Source organism: Salmo trutta, chromosome 14, assembly GCF_901001165.1.
Source record: "Salmo trutta chromosome 14, fSalTru1.1, whole genome shotgun sequence".
Lineage (NCBI taxonomy): Eukaryota > Metazoa > Chordata > Actinopteri > Salmoniformes > Salmonidae > Salmo > Salmo trutta.
In genome coordinates, this window is record NC_042970.1 from 53,515,965 (window position 1) to 53,540,536 (window position 24,572).

The 24,572-nt window shown below is 41.9% G+C and overlaps 1 protein-coding gene across 8 annotated transcripts in view; it reads left to right on the plus strand.

Moving 5' to 3' along the window:
• LOC115208376 (phospholipid transfer protein) overlaps nucleotides 1–24,572 on the plus strand; it is a 34,913-nt gene that overhangs the window by 4,668 nt on the left and 5,673 nt on the right. For 4 of the 8 annotated variants that reach the window (XM_029776386.1, XM_029776394.1, XM_029776390.1 and 1 more), the window contains exons 2-13: nucleotides 12,559–12,679; nucleotides 12,934–13,033; nucleotides 17,848–17,976; nucleotides 20,134–20,289; nucleotides 20,616–20,679; nucleotides 20,977–21,040; nucleotides 21,186–21,277; nucleotides 21,640–21,816; nucleotides 22,233–22,292; nucleotides 22,409–22,573; nucleotides 23,171–23,238; nucleotides 23,368–23,410. In XM_029776386.1, coding sequence (XP_029632246.1) covers nucleotides 12,559–12,679; nucleotides 12,934–13,033; nucleotides 17,848–17,976; nucleotides 20,134–20,289; nucleotides 20,616–20,679; nucleotides 20,977–21,040; nucleotides 21,186–21,277; nucleotides 21,640–21,816; nucleotides 22,233–22,292; nucleotides 22,409–22,573; nucleotides 23,171–23,238; nucleotides 23,368–23,410 — 1,239 coding nt within the window. Of the gene's footprint in view, nucleotides 1–9,196; nucleotides 9,315–11,559; nucleotides 11,723–12,558; nucleotides 12,680–12,933; nucleotides 13,034–17,847; nucleotides 17,977–20,133; nucleotides 20,290–20,615; nucleotides 20,680–20,976; nucleotides 21,041–21,185; nucleotides 21,278–21,639; nucleotides 21,817–22,232; nucleotides 22,293–22,408; nucleotides 22,574–23,170; nucleotides 23,239–23,367; nucleotides 23,411–24,572 lie in introns of those variants that run through there. The other 4 variants (XM_029776388.1, XM_029776385.1, XM_029776389.1 and 1 more) reach the window with 2 other exon arrangements.

A 24,572-nucleotide genomic window follows, 5' to 3' on the forward strand; every position in this document is an offset into this window, starting at 1 on the left:
AATAAATAAGCCATTTGAATTTCATTGAATTAAATTGTACTTCCTTTAATTCAAATTCAATTCAAATTCTGCCTCCTGTGTGGTGTGGCCAATTCAAATTAAATTCCAGTATTGAATTGGAATTAAAGAGCAATTCGCAACTCAATTCAAAATGGACCTCAACCCTGGTATCTAGCAAGTTTGTTGTTTAGTTTTTTGGGGGGCTACTCTTGCCTATGTGTCTCCTGAGATGTTATTTAAAATGGAAATGATTTGGCATACACCTAATAATAAACCTTGTGTGCCACTGCTAATTACCTGTATTATGTACTACATGAGTTAATGAGTTACTAAACACAAGAGAGCATCAATACAAGCTCATACAAACACCCTTTTCCCAGATCTCTTCACTCAGGGTTCTCTATCGGTCAATGGCCTGGATACCACAGCACACATGTGTGTTTAAACTGGAGTACCCTCACTCTACTCCATTGCAAAACACTTGTTTCCTATCAGCCAAAATAGTTATCTGGAGAAAGATTCCCATAACTGGGGGATGGAGGATGATAGACAATGGTTTAGTTTAGTTTATTAGGATCCCCATTAGCTACTGCACATGTAGCAGCTACTCTTCCTTGGGTCCACATAAAGCGTAGAAATACATGACAACGTACAGAACAGTAACAGACAAGAACAACATAAGATATTTCATTAAATCAATAAATATCTAATAATAATAACAACAACAGGTATACAGTGTATTCGATAAGTATTCAGACCCCTTGACTTTTTCCACATTTTGTTACATTAAGTTACAGCCTTATTCTAAAATTGATTAAACGCTTCCCCCCCCCCCACATCAATCTACACAAAATACCCCATAATAACAAAGCAAAAACAGGTTTTTAGAAATTGTTGCTAATTTATTACAAATAAAAAAACGGAAATATATTACATTTACATAAGTATTCAGACCCTTTAGTCAGTACTTTGTTGAAGCAGCTTTGGCAGTGATTACAGCACCGAGTCTTCTTAGGTATGAGACTACAAGCTTGGCAGATCCTCTCAAGCTCTGTCAGGTTGGATGGGGAGCATTGCTGCACAGCTATTTTCAGGTCTCTCCAGAGATGTTTGATCGGGTCCAAGTCCGGGCTCTGGCTGGCCCACTCAAGGACATTCAGAGACTTGTCACAAAGCCACTCCTGCGTTCTCTTGGCTGTGTGCTTAAGGTCATTGTCCTGTTGGAAGGTGAACTTTTGCCCCAGTCAGAGGTCCTGAGCACTCTGGAGCAGGCTTTCATCAAGGATCTCTGTACTTTGCTCCATCTTTTCCTCAATCCTGACTAGTCTCCCAGTACCTGCTGCTGAAAAACATCACCACAGCATGATGCTGCCACCACCATTCTTCACTATAGGGATGGTGCCAGGTTTTCTCCAGACGCGATACTTGACATTCAGGCCAAAGAGTTCAACCTTGGTTTCATCAGACCTTTCTCATGGTCTGAGAGTCTTTAGGTGCCTTTTGGAAAACTCCAAGCGGGCTGTCATGTGCCTTTTACTGAGGAGTGGCTTCCGTCTGACCACTCTATCATAAAGGCCTGATTAGTAAAGTGCTGCAGAGATGGTGTCCTTCTGGAAGGTTCTCCCATCTCCACAGAGGAACTCCAGAGCTCTGTCAGAGTGACCATCAGGTTCTTGGTCACCTCCCTGACCATGGCCCTTCTCCCCCGATTTCTCAGTTTGGCCGGGCGGCCAGATCTAGGAAGAGACTTGGTGGTTCCAAACATCTTCCATTTAAGAATGATTGAGGCCACTGTGTTGTTGGGCACCTTCAATGCTGCAGACATTTTTTTGTACCCTTCCCTAGATCTGTGCCTTGACACAATCCTGTCTCAAAGCTCTAAGGACAATTCCTTCGACTTCATGGCTTGGTTTTTGCTGTGACATGCACCGTCAACTGTGGAACCTTATACAGTGGCAAGAAAAAGTATGTGAACCCTTTGGAATTACCTGGATTTCTGCATAAATTAGTCATAAAGTGTGATCTGACCTTCATCTTAGTCACAACAACAGACGAACACAGTGTGCTTAAACTGATAACACACAGATTATTGTATTTTTCTTGTCGATATTGAATACATAATTTAAACATTCACAGTGTTGGTTGGAAAAAGTATGTGAACTCCTAGGCTAATGACTTTTCCAAAAGCTAACTGGAGTCAGGAGTTAGCTAACCTGGAGTCCAATCAATGAGACGAGATTGGAGATATTGGTTAGAGCTGCCTTGCCCTATAAAAAAAACACTCACAATATTTGTGTTTGCTATTCACAAGAAGCATTGCCTGATGTGAACCATGCCTCGAACAAAAGAGATCTCAGAAGATCTATAATTAAGAATTGTTGACTTGCATAAAGCTGGAAAGGGTTACAAAAGTATCCCTAAAAGCCTTGATGTTCATCAGTCCACGGTAAGACAAATTGTCTATAAATTGAGAAAGTTCAGCACTGTTCGCAAAAGAGCACCTGGATGTTCCACAGCGCTTCTGGCAAAATATTATGTGGACAGATTAAACTAAAGTTGAGTTGTTTGGAAGGAACACACAACAATGTGTGGAGAAAAAAAGGCACAGCACACCAACATCAAAACCTCATCCCAACTGTAAAGTATGGTGGAAGGAGCATCATGGTTTGGGGCTGCTTTGCTGTCTCAGGGCCTGGACAGCTTGCTGTCATCGACTGAAAAATGAATTCTCAAGTTTATCAAGACATTTTGCAGGAGAATGTTAGGCTATCTGTCCGCCAATTGAAGCTCAACAGAAGTTGGGTGGCGCAACAGGACAACGGCCCAAAACACAAAAGTAAATCAATAACAGAATGGCTTCAACAGAAGAAAATACGCCTTTTGGAGTGGCCCAGTCAGAGTCCTGACCTCAACCTGATTTAAAATGCTGTGGCATGACCTCGAGAGCGGTTCATACCAGACATCCTAAGAATATTGTTGAACTGAAACAGTTTTGTAAAGGTGAATGGTCCAAAATTCCTCCTGACCATTGTGCAGGTCTGATCCGCAACTACAGAAAACGTTTGGTTGAGGTTATTGCTTCCAAAGGAGGGTCAACTAGTTATTAAATGCAAGGGTTTACATACTTTTTCCACCCTACACTGTGAATGTTTACATGGTGTGTTCAATTAAGACATGAAAACATATAATTGTTTGTGTTATTAGTTTTAGCAGACTGTGTTTGTCTATTGTTGTGACTTAGATGAAGATCAGATCACGTTATGATGAATTGTTCTTGCCACTGTATGGACAGGTGTGCCTTTCCAAATCATGTCCAATCAATTGAATTCACCACAGGTGGACTCCAATCAAGTTGTAGAAACATCTCAAGGATGATTAATGGAAACAGGATGCACCTGAGCTCAATTTCAAGTCTCATAGTAAAGGGTCTGAATACTTATGTAAATAAGGTATTTCTGTTTTCTATTTTTAATACATTTGTAAAAACTCTAAAAACCTGTTTTCACTTTGTCATTATGGAGTATTGTGTGTAGATTGCTGAGGATTTTCTTTTATTTAATCAATTTTAGAATACAGCTGTAACGTAACAAAATGTAGAAAAAGTCAAGGGGTCTGAATACCTTTCGAAGGTACTTATGTATATAGGAAAGACAACAAAAATACTATTTACACACATTCATATATCCATATTCTTATATACAGTACATTTAAATTAGATATGTAGAAAGAGGAGAGGCGCTGTGATACAATGTGTTTTTCATTTAGTTTTTAAAGCTAAACTTGCTTTTTGCCTGAGTAACCTCTGGTGGCAGAGCACTCCACGATGATATAGATCTATACATAACTGAGCGATGCATTAAATCTGTTTTTGGTTTGGTACCGTGAAGAAACCCATAGTGCTGTGTCTAGTGGGGTCTGTTTGAAGTTCATGGCAATAGATTATACAAGTTTCTTAGTCATTTTTAACACACAAATGTTTCTTAAAATTACTAGAATAGAAGTAATCAATTTCTCCTCAACCCTCCACCACGAAAGACTGTCATGCATGTTGTTGATGTTGGTTCTGTGTGTGTGCAGTTAAAGGCAAGGCGTGCTGCTTTTTTTTGAGCCAGCTGCAGCTTTGCTAGGTCTTTCTTTGCTGTACCTGACCATATTACCGGACAGTAATCAAGATGGGACAAGATCAAAACCTGAACAACTAGTACAGTTGATCTTGGTGTCAAAAACGCAGAACATATTTTTATAATAGACATACTGAACCTCTCCCCATTTTCACAACAACTTTGTCAATATGACTTGACCATGATAACTGACCATCCAATGTTACTCCTAGGAGTTCAGCTTCTTCAACTTGTTCAATGGTCACACCCTTTATACACAACTCCAGTTGAGGTTTAGGTCTAACAGAATGCTTTGAACCGAATACAAAGCTTTTGGGTTTAGATCTACAGTTGAAGTCGGAAGTTTACATACACCTTGGCCAAATAGATTTAAACTCAGTTTTTCACAATTCATTTAATCCTAGTAAAAAATCCCTGTCTTAGGTCAGTTAGGATCACCACTTTATTTTAAAAATGTGAAATGTCAGAATAATAGTAGAGAGAATGATTTATTTCAGCTTGTATTTCTTTCACCACATTCCCAGTGGGTCAGAGGTTTACATACACTCAATTAGTATTTGGTAGCATTGCCTTTAAATTGTTTAACTTGGGTCAAAAGTTTTGGGTAGCCTTCCACAAGCTTTCCACAATAAGTTGGATGAATTTTGGCCCATTCCTCCTGACAGAGCTGGTGTAACTGAGTCAGGTTTGTAGGCCTCCTTGCTCACACACGGTTTTTCAGTTCTGCCCACAAATTTTCTATACGATTGAGGTCAGGGCTTTGTGATGGCCACTCCAATACCTTGACTTTGTTGTCCTTAAGCCATTTTGCCACAACTTTGGAGGTATGCTTGGGGTCATTGTCCATTTGGAAGACCCAGTTGCGACCAAGCTTTAACTTCCTGACTGATGTCTTGAGATGTTGCTTCAATATATCCACATAGTTTTCCTTTCTCATGATGCCATCTATTTTGTGAAGTGCACCAGTCCCTCCTTCAGTAAAGCACTCCCACAACATGATGCTGTCACCCCTGTGCTTCACGATTGGGATGGTGTTCTTCGGCTTGCAAGCCTCCCCCTTTTTCCTCCAAACATAATGATGGTCATTATGGCCAAACAGTTCTATTTTTGTTTCATCAGACCAGAGGACATTTCTCAGACCCCATGTGCAGTTGCAAACCGTAGTCTGGCTTTTTTTATGGCGGTTTTGGAGCAGTGGCTTCTTCCTTGCTGAGCGGCCTTTCAGGTTATGTCGATATAGGACTCATTTTACTGTGGATAGATATACTTTTGTACCTGTTTCCTCCAGCATCTTCACAAGGTCCTTTGCTGTTGTTCTGGGATTGATTTGTACTTTTCGCACCAAAGTACGTTCATCTCTAGGAGACAGAACGTGTCTCCTTCCTGAGCGGTATGATGGCTGCGTGGTCCCATGGTGTTTATACTTGCGTACTATTGTTTGTAAAGATTAAAGTGGTACCTTCAGGCATTTGGAAATTGCTCCTAAGGATGAACCAGACTTGTGGAGGTCTACAATTCTTTTTCTGAGGTCTTGGCTGATTTTCTTTTGATTTTCCCATAATGTCAAGCAAAGAGGCACTGAGTTTGAAGGTAGGCCTTGAAATACATCCACAGGTACACCTCCAATTGACTCAAATTATGTCAATTAGCCTATCAGAAGCTTCTAAAGCTATTACATAATTTTCGGAAATTTTCCAAGCTGTTTAAAGGCACAGTAAACTTAGTGTATGTAAACTTCTGACCCACTGGAATTGTGATACAGTGAATTATAAGCGAAATAATCTGTCTGTAAACAATTGTTGGAAAAATGACTTTTGTCATGCACAAAGTAGATGTCCTAACTGACTTGCCAAAACTGTAGTTTGTTAACAAGAAATTTGTGGAGTGGTTGAAAATCGAGTTTTAATGACTCCAACCTAAGTGTATGTAAACTTCCAACTTCAACTATATTTAAGACCAGTTTATTATTAATTACCCATTCTGACACTGACTGCAACTCATTGCTAAAAGTCTCCGTGAGCTCACTGGCTGTTGGTGCTGATGTGTAGAGTGTGCAAACATAAGCCTACTTAGTCATTTTAGAGTCTTGTAAGACAAGTGGAAAATAATTTGTAAAAAATAGAGAAGAGTAACGGCCCAAGGCAACTGCCACACTGTACGTACACTATATATGCAAAAAGCACCCCTTCAAATGAGTGGATTCAACTATTTCAGCCACACCTGTTGCTGACAGGTGTATAAAATCGACCACACAGCCATGCAATCTCCATAGACAATACTTTGCAGTAGAATGGTGTCGTGACTTGACTTTAGCATTAATCTAATTAACTAACTATGTTTAATTGTTACCCAATTTAAATTAATCATGTAACAATTAACTCATTAGTATCTGGGACACCACGAGAGCAGTTCTTTAATTAAACTCTAAAAGGTATTTTACCCATCACATCTATAAACAGTCAACTTATTAATCATAACCTTGTATCATATCACCATTCTGAACAGTCGTAACCTCCTTGCATCTGCAAAAACCCGAGCCTTAGTTATGATTCAGTACTACACAAATTGGTTAAATGATTTATTTACTAGCTAATTAAATGGGAACACAGGATAAACACACGCACTCTGCACTGGTTATTGACTGGAGACGTAATACGACTTGGATACTTGTTAAAGAAGAGATGGCGAGGGAGAGAGGGACAGAGACACTTAATAACATTGCCACATTTAGAAACTACTTTCACCTACAATAACCATATACTTTGCACATGAATGAGCAAGAAATCATGAACATATGAATGTATTTACGTGAAATGCCTGGGTTCGCTGGAGATCTCTCGGTGAACGGGGCAGCCTTGGAAAGTGGGTTGGGCCTTTTCGCGGCAAGCTTGTAAGGCTCTAATTGTCCAAAATGGTTCCAACAGCTCTTCTACTGTTGTCCTTTTTCGTAGTTGTCCGGTATCCGGTGACTTGTCGTGTAGTACTGAACAGAACTACAGAGTTAATTTTCCTTTCATTCTCTCTTGAAGATGCTTTTTTGAAGATAGGCTAGCCAGCCGTATCAATGGTTCACCAATGAGGTGATGAGAGTAGCGTAATAAGATGGTTTGAGCAGAGTACCAGGATGGTCCTACTTAAATTCTCTTTCAAGGATACTGTACTTAGGACAGCGAATCAGTCGTACCAGTGATTGTCCAGGAGGTGAGTTTATCATCTCCACCTCGTGTTGAGATTTAAAATTCAAACCATTTCATCTGCCGCTTCATGCTTTTTCAGGTTCAATGTGTTAATTTCTTAACCCATCGTTTATACCTTTTTTGCTTTAAAGGGGCGATTACGGCTGGCTGACACACTCCCTGACCTTACTCTGTGCAAAGTTAAGGAAAACAATTATCTCTTATAGCTTCTCAAATCACATCCCTCTCTTAACAAAAACACTTTCATCATTTTCATATTACATGCACAACCCATAGCATGGAAACTTCATCCATGTAGTGGGTATACTTTCCAAGTTACAGTATTTATTTTATAACAAAATAACAAACAAAATTGCATTAGTGTTCTATAGATCACCTCTGACGATTCCCCACGTTCTACGTTAGAAATATTAAATTCCTGTATTAGCTTTTGAACGTGTTAGAGTTTCAGTCAATTGAGACAAAGCACATTCCTTTGGTGAATTTTGAGAGCATAGGCCTGGATCTTCTCCCTTGATTTACAACAGGACGTGAGTTGTTAATCCCTATTAGTTCTTTCCTTCCCCCTCTACGGGTGAGAGTGGGTCTGATTTTAAGTTATTCATTGTAAACCTGATCTGACCTATTTGGATTCTCGTGGACAGTCATGACAATGGCCTTACTGAAGAGCTCAGTACACATCTCTTCTTGTCACGATTGTCTTCAGTGAAAGAGGACCAAAGCGCAGCGGAAGTGTGGATACTCATATTTTTAATGTTCAAAAAAGGAGTAGAGCATCCACTTGAAACAAACAAAACAACAAACAAACAATACTCGCAACAGTGTGGCAGGCTCGTCTAAACGCAGTGCACACAACAATTCCCCACAACCCCAAAAGGCAAAGTAGGCCACTTATGTGTGACTCCCAATCAGCCACAACCCTCTACAGCTGTGCCTGATTGGAAGTCACACGGCCAAAATTAATGAAACAACACAAACACAGACTCTTCTGCCACGTCCTGACCCAACTACACCCTCTACTGGTCAGGACGTGACACTTCTACTGTTGTCCTTTTTCATAGTACACAAGTCAGTGACTTTCAACATGGCACGAACTGACTTCATAAAATTGCTGCCCTGCTAGAGCTGCCCCAGTCAACTTTAAGTGCTGTTATTGTGAAGTGAAAACTTCTAGGAGCAACAATGGCTCAGCCAAAAAATGGTAGACCACACAAGCTCACAGAACTTGTGTGAAGTGCGCAGCACATAAAAAAGTTGTCTGTTCTCAGTTGCAACACTCAATACCAAGTTCCAAACTGCCTCTGGAAGCAACATCAGCACAAGAACTGGTCGTCTGGAGCTTCATGAAATGTGTTTCCATGGCCGAGCAGCCGCACACAAGTGGAGGAATAATAGTATGGGGTTTTTCATGGTTCGGGCAAGGCCCCTTAGTTCCAGTGAAGGGAAATCTTAATGGTACATCACACAAGGACATTCTAGACGATTCTGTGCTTCCAATTTTGTGGCAACAGTTTGGGGAAGACCATTTCCTGTTTCAGCATGACAATTTCCCCGTGCACAAAGCGAGATCCATACAGAAATGGTTTGTCAAGATCAGTGTGGAAGGACTTGACCGGCCTGCACAGAGCCCTGACCTCAAAAAATGACCTTGCCCTTAGCAAGTCCTTTGCCCTTCTCTGACTCCTATAGTAGCTAGCTAGCTGGCTAATAACATTACTGGAATGGCCCCTTGATTGTCAAGAGCTATGACTATGAAGATGTGTATTGATTGTAGAAGTTTTATACTCGACTCTTCTGCATGAAAATTCTTATTTGTTATACATGAAGTGAACATTACAATACAATTCTAATAAGTGTTGTGCACGTTTTTTTCTATAGGATTCCAGTTTTGAAGAGCCACGGACCATCCAGGGGCACAGGCAGGGTTGCAGAAAGAATTGGACAGGAAGACCTTGAAAGGCCTGCTCGAATGCAAGAAGAGAGGCTGGCCGAGATGGTTAGTACCATCTACCCGGAGTAATTTTTGACATCACGGAGTACCGGAGAGCTATCCCACGGTCTCCGGACAACCTCGCTGGTGCATCTGCATGAATTACAGGGAGACTCCTGCACCTTACAACACACAACTGCTGGCATTTCACCACTGCAATATTCAATTGATTTATTACCAAGTATGTTTACATAACAGGTTAACACTATACTGTACTTTGTTCTTCATTTGGATCCCAATTAGGAACAATACTCCGTCGTACTTTTGCCTTCGAATTTTGCCTTCGTCTGGTTGATATCAGTTCAGTACTTTATCAGAATGTTTCCCTTACACTGTATTTTTTTTATTTTGAGGAAGGTTACAGAGACTACCTTGTGTTCTTGTTTATCTCCCTAATAAAACGTTTTGACCTGATCTGTGTAATCAGACCGACTGTTTTTTTTACTGTATTTATACCAGGGTAGTCCATCTGTTTGCCTAGATATCTACCCACCTGTAGGTCTGCTAATTTGAAGTGTAAACCTTCAAGAGTATAGATATCCAGGAAAAGATAACAGTTTAGTAAATTATTCAAAAACCATTACAAAAGTACAATACTGATGATTATATGCTAGATAAAACATGCACAAGTATTGTCTCTCACACAAGTTTATTGTTGCCCCCACAAACCTCCCTTATTTATATGATATATACTATATGTTTGGTTGTAGGCCCACCTCTTTCAACAACAATTCTGAATGCTCTGTAGATTTTCACACTTCCTGGGAACCACAAAGTCTGACAACAGGGAAAGCGCCAGTCCTTCCCAGCTCAAATGTGTGCTTACTGCATGCTGTGCTGCATGGCGACGTCTCCTCGAAGTTGTAGCAGCTCAGCTGTTGTTGGTGGTGGCACTTCAGGGAGTCTTGGGTCATCTGATCTCAGGATCATACTCCTTGGTATCCCCAATTGAGAGCCCAGTCTTCTCAACACTGCTCTCTGAAGTTCTGGGATTTCGGTGTATTTTTAAATGTGTAGACACTTCAACTTCAAGACTTGTTATTGTAGTTTAGCTGAAAGATGGAATAAGATTTAAAATGTTGTGTTGTACAACAGCTGACTAAAGACAGGCATTCAGATCAAGAACTTACCTTTTCAGCAGAAAATAATCAATTAAAATCCCTTCAACTCTCTCAGTTCTCTCCACCGTGTGAATGCAAATACGAGGTTTACTCTCGTCTTGGCCCGCTCTCTATCACTTTCCCCTTTTGCCTGTCTGCTCTCAAAATGTGTCTGTTTCTTTGGCTTAGATGGAATAATAGTTGCTGCTGGGTCAGGTCTTTTGCCCCTCGCATCTGCCATATCTGTAAGCCAGCTATTTCCTCCAGCCATTAGCCAAGTGCTGGCCATGAGCTCAGCTAACTAGCTATCACACCAACTCCTCACTGACGGAAAACACGTCACTCATTGTGTGCTCCCCAAAACTAGGCTCCCCAAAACCAATGAATGCAGTGGTTCTCGGAAGGCTAGATGCACAATATTGTTACTGTTGCATCACATTGGATGACCACTATAAAAACAAATACAAAAAGTGACATATTGCAGCTTTAAACACTTGGTGGTTTATATGTCTGAAGTGAGACACGTACAGCTGCACATGCATTCATCCTTGTGTGGTGGTCAATGTTGTTGTGCAGAAGACAATAAAGCAGTTCCTTCTGGGAACTCTCAATCTTTCACCCCTGTACATATTATGAGGAAGGGGTGAGGAAATTGTACAAATTGTCTAATCAATGGGAGATGTCCCCCTTGGGGGTCAATGACCTCCTTGAGTCCCCTTGAAGAACTTTGTTCTAGCTTGTTTTGTTCTCTCCAATTGTTGAGTTAACCGGTTCCCGTACTCCACACACACATGCTGATAAGACCAGATAAGGCAGATGATGTGAGAACAGTGTAGAATCATGTTAGTGAGTTACTGTCGAGTATTTGTTTCATTCCCTGGGGGGGGCATTTTTATGAGTTTAGACTGTAGAGAGTCTAAGCTAAATGGGGTTGGTGGGGGTGGGTTGTTCGGCAGTCAATCTTATGGGTCAAAAAACATCCTGCTTTCCTTCAAGCCTTTCAGTTCCTCACCATGGGGGGTTAGTAGAGCAATCACTGCTGCCCCTGCTGTTGAATGAGACAAAGGGCTGTGCAGCTTTACACACACACACGCACACACACACACACACACACAAACACACTCTTTGACACGTATATACACACTCTCTCTCTGACTCACTTACTCAGCAACTGTACATGCTACAGCAGGGCAGAGAAATAGACTGGAGCATTTGAATTTCAGACTGTGGAGATACCTTAAAGAAAACAAACATTTAGGGGTTTTCTTTGTTTTTCTCTTTTGTTTGGCCTTCCACAGACCCTCCATCGTTGAGGTAAGAGATTTTGTCTGCAGGATTTTTTCAGGGAAGAGAAGTCTGAATTCTAACTTGTGATGGAGAGAATGTGGGGTGGTGAGAGTGATAGTGGTGTATAGGACAAGAAGGAATAACTCCATTGACGTTGCTGTTGCTCATGATATCTAGGGACTCTTTTCAAAACATTTGTAAGCAAGGTTGACAATATGAATGTACAGATTAGCCTACAATAACATCTGTTATTGTAACTACACTGCCATAGCATCTCTAAATTGCCTATCTTTTTGATAATGAAGGGGGTACAATGTACCTGTTTGTAAGTGGCTAGTAATCATGTCTCTACATTTAGTTTTTGATTCTGTTCACTGTCCAAGGAAAAGGGTAAGAGGAACATTGAGAAATGCAGTGCACTTAGTTTCTCCAAAAGGCATTCATAACCTGACTTTAAAAATAACCTTTGACTTTAATATGACATTTTATGTTTGAAATTAATACCAATTTATTTTATGATATAAACCTTGATGACCTGACTTTTGGGTCATATTGTCTCTCATGGAACAAAGCATCAATAAAGTTCATTAGAACTGGATGAATCATGTTATCGCCCTAGTTTCGAAGAAGAGTAAAGCAACCTCAGAAAGCTGGTCACCAACGATAAACTGCTCCTTTATGACTGAGAGTGACCGGTTGGAGGTCTAGTATTGAGTAGTTCTACAAGTAAGGCAATACTTACTCTGTTTAGGCTCTTTAGGTCCGAAGTCAACCCTGGTTGAGTCGGATGTGTTAGTGTTTGAGCTTTGAGGTGGCTGGGTCCTTATCCACTCTCCCTCTCTTCTGTTTTGACCCCCCTGCAGGCAGTCGTGATGGCTTCCTGTATGGTGTCTATCCTCTTCCTGTTCCCTCTAATCGCCGCCATGTCAGCAGAAGAACCGCCAGGCTGCAAGATCCGGATCACTAACAGGGGGCTCGAAATGTGTAAGAAATTCACCCAAAAAACGCTCTTGTACATGTGATCTTAATAGTTTTCAACAGTCTACAATGGTCCCAGACAGTCTTCAATGGTCAGTCTTGACCAAAGGAATACGTCATCTCCACTGCATTGCCACTATCAGAATTTTTCTATACCAAAGCACCGTCATCCATTTAGCCCCTCTCAGTTGTCAGGATTGTCTGCTTAAGGTATTCAATACGTAGTTCTAGACTCTAAACTCTTTCAACCTGTATTTCAGTGAAGTACGAGACCCAGAAGTTTGTGGTTGAGGAACTGAGCAACATCACCATGCCAGAGATGAAGGGCAAAGAGGGCCACTTCCAATACACCATCAAAGAGTAAGCCCTGGGATCCATCCACATTATTGCTCAGAAGTTTCTGCCATCGAATTGCTCCAGATCCCTTTCATATGAGTGCCTACAAATATTGTGGTTAAACTCAAATATACTAATTAATAAAACAACTTTATCAATTGGAACCTTTAACATGTGGAAGGGGGATAAAGTATTATTATTACTATTATTAACCCTGATACATTGTGCAAGGCAATTGATCAGCATTAACATTTTTGTGGATGGGGCCTCCCGAGTGACTGCATCGCAGTGCAAACTGTGTTGTTACAGATGCTGGTTCAATACCCGTGCCGGCAGCAACCGGGAGATCCATGAGGCGACAGTGGGCTTTTGGTTTCTCTCCCTCTAAAAACAGAAATAAATAATAAACTGCCTTTATTTAGAAATTAGTAAGAATGTCTCACCCCATGTTCAAGAATGGCCTTTTTCTCGCTCACTTTAGTTTATTTGAAAAAATTAAGGCATCTCCAAAATATCGTTATTTTTTAAACAAACCGATTATTATTATTAATTCATTTAGAATTATATAAAAGCCGCTTTGGTATTCTCACAGATCAGATTTGCCCTAACGAAAAATGCCTGTTGATGATTCCATTTTGTAATGTTGTATTGCAGCTGCCTTCTTGGGCAGGCTTCACTTGCAAAATAGACTCTATCTCACAGTCTACTCTTATGGTATTAAAGAAAGTCATTACACAGCTATATTAACTGAGAAAACATTTATTATAAATTCAAGAGAATTAGCCATTTTCATTGGGAGACCAGTTCAGTAGTGGGGTGGAATACATTATCAGACTCAGAGCATGACGTCAAAACCAGTTCAATAATGTTAATGAACGTCCCGTATCCAGTCGTCTTGTCTCCTTTTCTCCTCCGGGAATTAGTTGCAAAACTTTCCCTGCAGCTTGACAAGATGCTGCTTAACGTTTATTTTTTTTTCAGTGTGTCGCCGTGCGCTTTGTTGATCAGATTGTAACGCTTGTCGTCGGGAGACGAGGAAGCGGACCAAAACGCAGCTGGGAGCGAATACATGTTTATTTAACACACTAGAATTAAACATGTACACAAAATCAAGGAAAAAACTGCCAATACGTTACGTGCTCAAATAACGAGACAACAACCCACAAACATCGTGGGGTCAAAGGAACTTAAATGTGATTCCCAATCAGACTTCACAAGCGACAGCTGTCTGATTGGGAAATCACCCCCGAGCCCAACATAGAAATAAAACACAAAGAAAGGCTATAACCAAAACATAGAACATAAAGCATAGAAATGCCACACCCTGACCAAAATAGCAGAGTTCACCTGGTCAGGGCGTGACAGTACCCCCCCTCCAACGGTGCGTACTCCCGGCGCACCAACCTAAAGTCTATTAGGGGGGGGACCCGGGTGGGCGCCTCACCCTCGGTGGAGGCTCTGGCCCCGGGCGTGTTTCTCCCCCTGCCTCCACCCTAGCCCTACCCCTCTGGCCCGGACTGGACCACTGTGGAGCGGCATGCTCAGGCTCCGGAGCGGAGCCGTCGACCGGAACAGGATTGGGCACCGGTGGACCAGACACGGGCCGTGCCGGACTGTGGACACGCACCGTGGGCTTGGTGTGGGGAACAGGAACGGGCCGGACAGGACTGTGGACACACACCGTGGGCTTGGTGCGGGGAACAGGGACGGGCCGGACAGGACTGTGGACACGCACCGTGGGCTTGGTGCGGGGAACAGGGATGGGCCGGACAGGACTGTGGACACGCACCGTGGGCTTGGTGCGGGGAACAGGGATGGGCCGGACAGGACTGGGGACACGCACCACTAACCTGGTGCGGGGAGCAGGGACGGGCCGGACAGGACTGGGGACACGCACCACTGACTTGGTGCGGGGAGCATGGACGGACCAGACTGGGGACACGCACCACTGACTTGGTGCGGGGAGCAGGGACGGGCCGGACAGGACTGGGGACACGCACCACTAACCTGGTGCGGGGAGCAGGGACGGGCCGGACAGGACTGGGGACACGCACCACTAACCTGGTGCGGGGAGCAGGGACGGGCCGGACAGGACTGGGGACACGCACCACTAACCTGGTGCGGGGAGCAGGGACGGGCCAGACAGGACTGTGAACACGTACTGGTGACCTGAAGCGTGGAGCCGGTTTAGCCACTCGTCCTGGCTGGATGCCCATCCTAGCACGGCATGTGCTGGGCATGTCCACCGGACGCACTGGGCTATGCGGGCGCACTGGCGACACAGCGCGCAACTCTGCATACCATGGCTTGGTGCGGGGAGCAGGGACGGGCCGGACAGGACTGGGGACACGCACCGTGGGCTTGGTGCGGGGAACAGGAACGGGCCAGACAGGACTGTGAACACGCACTGGTGACCTGAAGCGTGGAGCCGGTTTAGCCACTCGTCCTGGCTGGATGCCCATCCTAGCACGGCATGTGCTGGGCATGTCCACCGGACGCACCGGGCTGTGCGGGCGCACTGGCGACACAGCGCGCAACTCAGCATACCATGGCTCCTCCTCCAGATCTTCCCTCTGCAGGTCGTCAATCAAACGCCTCATCTCCTTCTCTTCCTCCGCCGTCATCCCCCACGAGAGCAGTGGTCTGGGCTCTTCCTCTGCCCTTCCGGACCACCCCATTAGCCCCCCCAAAAAATTTTCTTGGGGCTGTTTTCCGGGCCTCCTCGACCGCCGCCTGCGACTCCGTCTACCGGCTGGCTTTTCCTCCTCGACCTGGGAGTCCGTCCGCCAGGGTCCTTTCCCCGACATGATCTCCTCCCAGGTCCAGAACTCCTTTCCCTCGCGAGCCCATCTCTCGCGCTCCTTTTCCTCCCGCTGCTTGGTCCTGGTTCGGTGGGTTGTTCTGTAACGCTTGTCGTCGGGAGACGAGGAAGCGGACCAAAACGCAGCTGGGAGCGAATACATGTTTATTTAACACACTAGAATTAAACATGTACACAAAATCAAGGAAAAAACTGCCAATACGTTACGTGCTCAAATAACGAGACAACAACCCACAAACATCGTGGGGTCAAAGGAACTTAAATGTGATTCCCAATCAGACTTCACAAGCGACAGCTGTCTGATTGGGAAATCACCCCCGAGCCCAACATAGAAATAAAACACAAAGAAAGGCTATAACCAAAACATAGAACATAAAGCATAGAAATGCCACACCCTGACCAAAATAGCAGAGTTCACCTGGTCAGGGCGTGACACAGATTCTGAATCTCAAAATCATCATTGGGAAACATGTCAATACCCCCCTTTAGAAACATGATTTGCCCAAACGGTAAGCTTAATCTTGAAGGCATCCACTTTGTCCCTCTGTTCAAATCGATTATGCCCCCTCCCTTGCATTGACACATTGAGCTAATTCAGATGACCAAAAATATCTTCCAGGTAGGCAACCTGTGCGAGCCATTCCTCACAATCGAAATGTTCGGCCAGAGGTGACTTGTTATCCGAAAGAAACGCAGCAATTTCCGCTCGAAGCTCATAAAAGCGACCCAACACTTTACCACTAGAAAACCAGCGGACCTCTGCATGATAAAGCACCTGCTGGTGCTCGCTCCCAATATCCCTGCAGAAATCCTGGAAACACCTGCTTTTTGTGGAACTCTCTTTGATATAGTTGACACGCTTGATCACATCCTTGAGAGTGGCGTAGAGCTCAGGCTGCACTTGTAAAGTCAGCAACAATAAGCTGTCAGCAACAATAAGCAGTGCAGCGCACGCACACCTGTGTGTAGCGGTAACATTGTGAAAGTCAGCAACAATATGCGTTGAGGCCGTATCCTTTCAAAATACATGTTTTGGTGTGAAGGTCACCTTTCAAAATATTTGTTTATGAAAAATGATATTCTTGCATAAGTCCCACGACCCCCCCCCCCAGTTGAGAATCCCTGGATTAGACTACAATTAGGGTGTGGAAATGTTATGCTCTTAGTACTGTAGCCTACTCCCGACCGTCACGTTGTACAGCGCCATATTTTCCGTTCCATCCTAACGGAAAACCAGAGGGTTTCATTTTTCTTGGAATAGAAACGCCATAATATTAATAAAATTAATTAAGCTACATTTCTTAAAATCAATCCCATATACTATGTTCTTACAAAAAAAAGGTTTTAAATTTTCTAGTACTGCCAATATTGAAGGCTATCAAATGATTCTCAAAGATGCCCTTTGGTGGTTTAACTAGCACTAACTAGCGTTAATGGTAACAATGGCTGACAATTAAATAATGTGCCATAGAATTCTGCGGCAGCCCGCAAGGTGTGCTGCAGTATGATGCAACTTTTAAAGGAAGAACCACTGTATCATGGAACTGTGGGCAGAGTCTGCATTGGTTGATTTTCCAAGAACCTGGATTTCTAAAAGATGACCTATAAAGTTTAGCAACTGGACATTCTCTTTTAAGAGATAAAGACACTCTAGCCTCGTAAACCAGACAGATGGCTTAGCTCACTACATGAAGTGAAAAAGAAGGATGCGCATGGCAATCTCTGGTTGAAGAGGCTAGAACTTCTTAATCTTCTGTAAGAGAAAGTCCAGTAGCCAAGCTGACTTAATAGGTCATCTTCTAGACATCTGGGTTCTTGGAAAATCAACCCATGTAAACCCATGGGTATTTCTACCCACTCACTGTTTCTATTTTGGCCAACTTCAACCAATTGGCAACCAGGCTACAGGATTTCTGCTACCAAAAGAGAACTTCTAGTACATTTCTTGTTAGATTTCTAGTGACTTTCGAGTATCAGCCCAAGCACTGATCTGAGTATTTTTCTTCCTGTGGGTCAGGGTGAAGATAAATGAGCTGAACCTGACCTATGCTGACCTGGCCTTCCAGCCTGGCCTAGGACTGCTCTTCAATGTGCAGAACTCCTCCATCGCTCTCAGCTTCCGGAGACACATCTTATACTGGTTATTGTGAGTCCTCTTTATCCACTACTGTCTCTATTTCTAGCCTAGTGCATTTAAGTCCCCCCTCTACCTCAGCTCACTCCTCAACATCTCCAATACCAATAGGAACCTGCTATTAGATATACAGTGCCATTAGAAAGTATTCACACCTCTTGACTTTTCCCACAGTTTGTTGGTTACAGCCTGAATTTTAGATGGGTTAAACTGAGATGTTTTGTCAATCGCCTACACACAGTACCCCATAATGTCAAAGTGGAATTCTGTTTTTAGAAATGTGTACAAATCAAATGAAAAATGAAAAGCTGAAATATCTTGAGTCAATAAGTATTCAACCCCTTTGTTATGGCAAGCCTAAATAAGTTAATTTGCTTAACATTTGCTTAACAAGTCACATACTAAGTTGCATGGACTCACTCTGTGTGCAATCATAGTGTTTAACATCATATTTTAATGACTACCTCATCTCTGTATCCATCACATACTATATCTGTAAGGTCCCTCAGTTGAGCAGTTAATTTCAAACACAGATTCAACCACAAAGACCAGGGAGGTTTTTCAAAGCCTCACAAAGAAGGGCACCTATTGGTATATGGGTAAAAATAAAAAAGCAAACATTGAATATCCCTTTGAGCATGGTGAAGTTATTAATTACACTTTGTATGGCATGTCAATACACCCAGTTACTACAAATACACAGGCGTTCTGCCTAACTCAGTTGTCGGAGAGGAAGGGAACCACTTAGGTATTTCACCATGAGGACAATGGCTGTGATAGGAGAAAACTAAGGATGGATCAACAACATTGTAGTTACTCCACAATACTAACCTAATTGGCACAGTGAAAAGAAGGAAGCCTGTACAGCATACAAATATTCCAAATGCATCCTGTTTGCAACAAGTCACTTAAGTAATACTGCAAAAAATGTGGCAAAGCAATTCACTTTTTGTCCTAAATGCAAAGTGTTATGTTTGGGGCAAATCTAATACAACACGTCACTGTGTACCACTCTCCATAATTTCAAGCAAAAACCTGGATCAGTCTGCTTTCCACTAGACACTTGGAGATAAATTCATCTTTCAGCAGGACAATAACCTTAAACACAAGGCCAAACCTACACTGAAGTTGCTTACCAAGAAGACAGTGAATGTGGCTGAGTTGGTTTTTTGATGTAAATCTACTTGAAAATCTATGGCAAGACCTGAAAATGGTTGTCTAGCAATGATCATCAACCAATTTAACAGAGCTTGAAGAGTTGTAAAAAGAATAATGGGCAAATGTTGCACAATCCAGGTGTGGAAAGCTCTTAGAGACTTACCCAGAAAGACTAATCACTGCCAAAGATGCTTCAACAAAGTATTGACTCAGGGGTGTGAATAATTATGTAAATGAGATATTTCTGTATGTATTCACTTTCTCATTATGGGGTATTATGTGTAAATGGGTGAGAAGAAAAACTACAATTTAATCAATTTTGAATACAGGCTGTAACTCAACAAAATGTGGAATAAGTCAAGAGGTATGAATACTTTCCAAAGGCACTGTATCTCACTGGTCATTCCCAAAGCGTGCACTTCCTTTGGCCGTCATTCATTTCAGTTTTCCGCCTCCAACGATTGGAACGAGCTGCAAAAGATCTTAAAATTTGACACATTCGTCCCATCAGACTCCTTCAAAAACATGAACTGAGCTGCTATCTGATCAACGTACCTGCTGATTAATACGTCTGCTGTGTTTCCTTGGACTTTTCTACCCTAACCCATTGTGGATATTTCTGTATAGTGTATTTTATTTTTTGTCCTGTTCACTGTTGCAATGTTATGCCTGTTGGCTATGTCGTTCATTTAATTTAGAATTGGTTCTCAAATGACTTATCTGGTTAAATAAAGGTGAAATAAATAAAATAAAATGTATCAAGAAAATAATACGTTTGTATGCAAAACAATGCCTGTGGTTAAATACTCACAATGGTATCTTGTAGAGCCTTGAGGAGTTCAGTCATGCAGTGGTACGCTAGATTGATGACATCAAACTTCAAAGATGATGTCCAAGGAGAGTGTATTGGAAGTTCAAACCTTTTGATGCTACTTTATATGGTTGAGATTATGACGTTGATGAGTATGTATGATGGCGGTCTGAAAATATTTATTTTCTGTGGTCTCATAGCTATGACACTGGAGCCATCAACGCCTCTGCAGAAGGCGTGAACATCCACACTGTCCTGCACATGACCAGAGATGAGTTGGGACGCCTCAAGATCTCCAACATCACCTGCGATGCCTCCATCGCCAAAATGAAAATGAAGTTCACTGGCACCTTGGGGTAAATCCTGTTGATAGTCTTTTAAAAATACTTGAGCTGCTTTCTTGTCCAGGGACCACGTATCAAGCGTCTCAGAGTAGGTGTGCTGATCTAAGATCCTCCCTGTCTATAATAATATTATTCATTATGATTTAAAATACAAAACTGATCCTGAGTCAGGTCTCCCTTAACAAAGAGTTGTTTTAATGTTAATTCTGTGTGCAATGGAGACTAATTTCAGTATAATGTGGCTATAAGCAATATTGGAGCATTTTTCAGATTTTGGATATTTTAACATGAGTGGGTGTAATTCAATGATTTTACAACTCTGGTTTACTCCGTTGCAGGAGGGTGTATGACTTCCTGGCGACTTTTTTGACCACAGGAATGCGCTTCCTTCTGAACCAGCAGGTGCTGACAGATCAGTTAATTTCATTCTAGAACACTGGTTACACTTACAACATATCAACACTTATGATTAAATCTTCATTGGCTGAGCTGGCAAATCAGCTGTTTACTCGTCATTAATATTTATGATGAATGAACAGGGCAAGTAGGGGTACACATAAAAGCTACTTTTTAACATACTGAATAAAAAAAATTGGAAGAAAATCTTTTTCACTCATATTGTAATTAATTCTAGGCTATATTTCATTGAAATATGGGGCACTGGACAGTTCCTTTAACATTTGTCTGTTCTTTTCATAGATCTGTCCTGTCATGAACCACGCTGGTTTGGTTCTAATCAACTCTTTGTTGGAGACAATTCCAGGTAAGATAGTACAGTGGTTCATTGGAAAATGCCTTTAGAGATTGGTTATATAACAAAACTAACATAAAAAATATATATATTTTCTGACCATAAGTTTTGCACACAGAAAATATAATTGTATTTGTTTTAATTTGGACCCATCCAGTGCGAACAGAAGTAGACGAGTATGTGGGGATCGACTACTCTCTCCTAAGTGACCCTGTGGTAACTTCAAGGAGTCTTGACATGGATTTCAGGGTGAGTGAGATAGTCTAGCTTGCTGTGCATTAGTCTCATACCGTGTGTATATTATGTATGTATGTTTGGGTAACACATTATTTGAAAGCTACATACATAAGCACTTCATAACACATCCAGAACCATACATTATGCATTCACTACATACAACAGTGAGTTGATTTTTTTGTTAAGTCACGGTAATGTCACTCATACTGCAATTATCAACATGCAGTTGTTGACATAATGAAACTGCTTATAGATGATGATTGTTTTATGAAGCCTTTATGTAGTTACCCCTAAAATAAAGTGTTACTTATTTTTGTATCTCACTCTCATCTCTACAGTATTGTATCTTCCTCTCTCTTTACTGTGCCACACAGGGCATGTTCTTTGAGCTCGGGAACGAGAGCAACACCTTGGTGAACTATGCCATCAACCCAATTGTGAGAGAGTATGACCGCATGGTGTACCTGGCTCTGTCCGAGTACTTCTTTGACAGTGGGTTGTACTCCTATTATAAAGCTGGCATATTCCAAATGAATATCGCCAACGAGCACGTAAGTATGAGGTCTGAGTCCCCCATTATGTCTTGCAACCGTACTCTCTCCCCTGCATTTTAGCCTACACATGACATGACGGAAGTAATTCTTAGCTCCGAGGTGTAAATTATTCCATATTGTCTGTTATAGCCTTTAAGAATTGGTGTCTGCATCAGAGGTGCTACCAAACATGTTGACACAGATTTGAATAAGCAGCTGAGTCATGCTTGGTACTGCACCTCTTTACATAATGAGGTGATCTGCCCAATCATTAGGCTGAAAATATATACTAGTGAAAAAAGGAGTCTGCATACTTAAATCAGATGCAATTTCTGAGTTGTTCTTTTTTTCACAGCATACCAATATTGTTCTAGTAGTAGTATGACGTGAATATAGTAATTTATAATACAAGCAATTGAATACTATGTTTTCAGATGCCAAAGGATCTGGAGATGCTCTTTAGGACAACATATTTTGGCACCATTATGATGATTGTGAGTATGTATGTCGGGATTGTGACCTCATGCCCTCACAAATAGGGTCAAGACATTGAATTCCACTTTTGCATTCCACTCACCCACTCCTGTGTGTGTGTGTGTGTCTCTCTCAGAACCCAGCCCTAGTGGAGTACCCTATCTCCCTGCAACTGGAGTTGAACTCTGCCCCCAAGACAACCGTCAAGACCTCCGGGGTCACTGTGGCCATCACTGCCATCGTCACGGTGATGGTGCTACCGCCCGGCAAGGCGCCTGTTCAGCTCAGCAGCATGACCATAGTGAGAAAGAAGACGTCTTGTCTTTTCATGTTCTACATTTAATAGCTACTGATATTTTCAAAAAAGAAAAAAAAAGAACAACCATGAGAATAGTTGATAGTTAGGCTAAGGATTGGCTCTGTAGGAGCTGAGAAAGGAAGGATTCATATTGTTTCAAATGCATTCTTCCTAATGCTTTCTTGGTGGCGATATATTGGTAAACAGTCTCATTGTGTGTACTTTTTAATTTCATTTGAGTGTTTGTTGTTATTATTTGATCTGTATGTTTTTGCTCCTTTATATTATGTGTTGACTGATGTTGGGGCCGCCAGGGGTATGTTTGGTATGGGGGTTGTTAAAAAAGGTGGGAAAATTGTATTGTTTTTTATCGATTGTATTGCCGTTGACATGAACAAATAAAAAAAATTGTTCACAAAAAAAGCTTTCTTCCTTTCATTGAGGTAATCACTGATCTGTAAGTGAGAGGATGGTTGAAAACGTGGTTTCCACCCATTGCTCTCACTAGTTTAACCATGTCAGATCAGTGATTTCCTCAAGGTAAGCAGGAAGGAAAAGTGTAGAGAAAAGTGTAAAAGTTGATATTTTTGTTCCTTGCAGGTGGCCAAATTCAATGCCAAGGTGTCCATGAAGGGCAAGAGACTGGGTGTTCATGCAGACTTGAGGAGGTAGGCATGCATGTACTCACACATGCACGCACTCATACATACACACAAACACACCTCAACACATACACACACAATATCACAGTAGCATCACAGGCAAATTCATTAAGTGTATTCTGTTGTTATTGACAGGTTTAAAATCTACTCCAACCAGTCTGCTTTGGAATCACTGGCGGTAAGATTCTGCGCTCTCTCTCTCGCTTTCTAACAATTATGACCCTATATAATTTCACTTGCACTACATTCAACCTTAACCCAAATCAAGACTAATAATGAAGACCAATGAAACAACATCTGTTTCCACAAGAGAAAAGTAAAGAAGCATAATGACAAATATTTAATTTCAAGTGGATTTATAAATTAATTAATTCCGAGAACATTGCTTGATCTCCGTCCAGAATCAAAATGTGTATCTTTTGACCGGCATTTCCATGTCAGAATCATCCCGTTTTCATTTGGATAAACTTACGGATCCCTTTGGGGATCTCTTATGGCATATAGACCTACCCTAAAAGTGGTTCTGAGGAAAGCACATGTTCTCAGAGAACATTGAGGAATAAAACTCTTTGTAGGAATAATAAAACTCAGAAATGAACCTTTGGACATCTGGGCAGCAGTCATAATCAGATGAAAAAAGGCCTTCCGGCATGCCAAGGTTTATCTCTCTAGCTTGATAGGTGACATAGTTGGACCATGATTTAGTATTGGTCTGAAGAAATATGTTATTTTCTTCATCAGCACACTACATAGCAGTGGTCTGCTGCATGGTTGTCTTCTCCTCCGGAATCCATAGGATGGCTGTACATAAAACAGGGACTTTACTTACCTCAACAGTTATGTTATACTCCTTGCTTCTCTCAATGGTCAACGCATCAGAAATGGATCCAGCAGAATAGAAGAATAGAAGCCCTGACTGGTAGAATGAGGTTGTTCCACTGCGCTGGACTCATAAACCACAACAGGCTCTATATCAAAGGGAGTATTTTACCAAGTGGTTTATAAAACTTAAAATTCAAAGTTAAATTTCAAATAGACATCATACTCATTGGGGTTGTCCACATTGATGCGTTTCAGAATGTAGTCCTTTACACTCCTCGTAAATCAGAGGCCTCTCAAAACTGTGAATGTTTTCATCCACCTTGATGCAATGAGGTAGCTTATGGTATAAATGGTTTGGAGGCTCAGCATCGTGTGATGGGCCTGCATGGATTAGTGATTAATTTACAGTGCCTTCAGAAAGTATTCATACCCCTTGACTTATTCCACATTTTGTTTTCACAGCCTAATTTAAAAATGTATAAATTGTTTTTTTCTCTCACCCATCTACACACTTTACA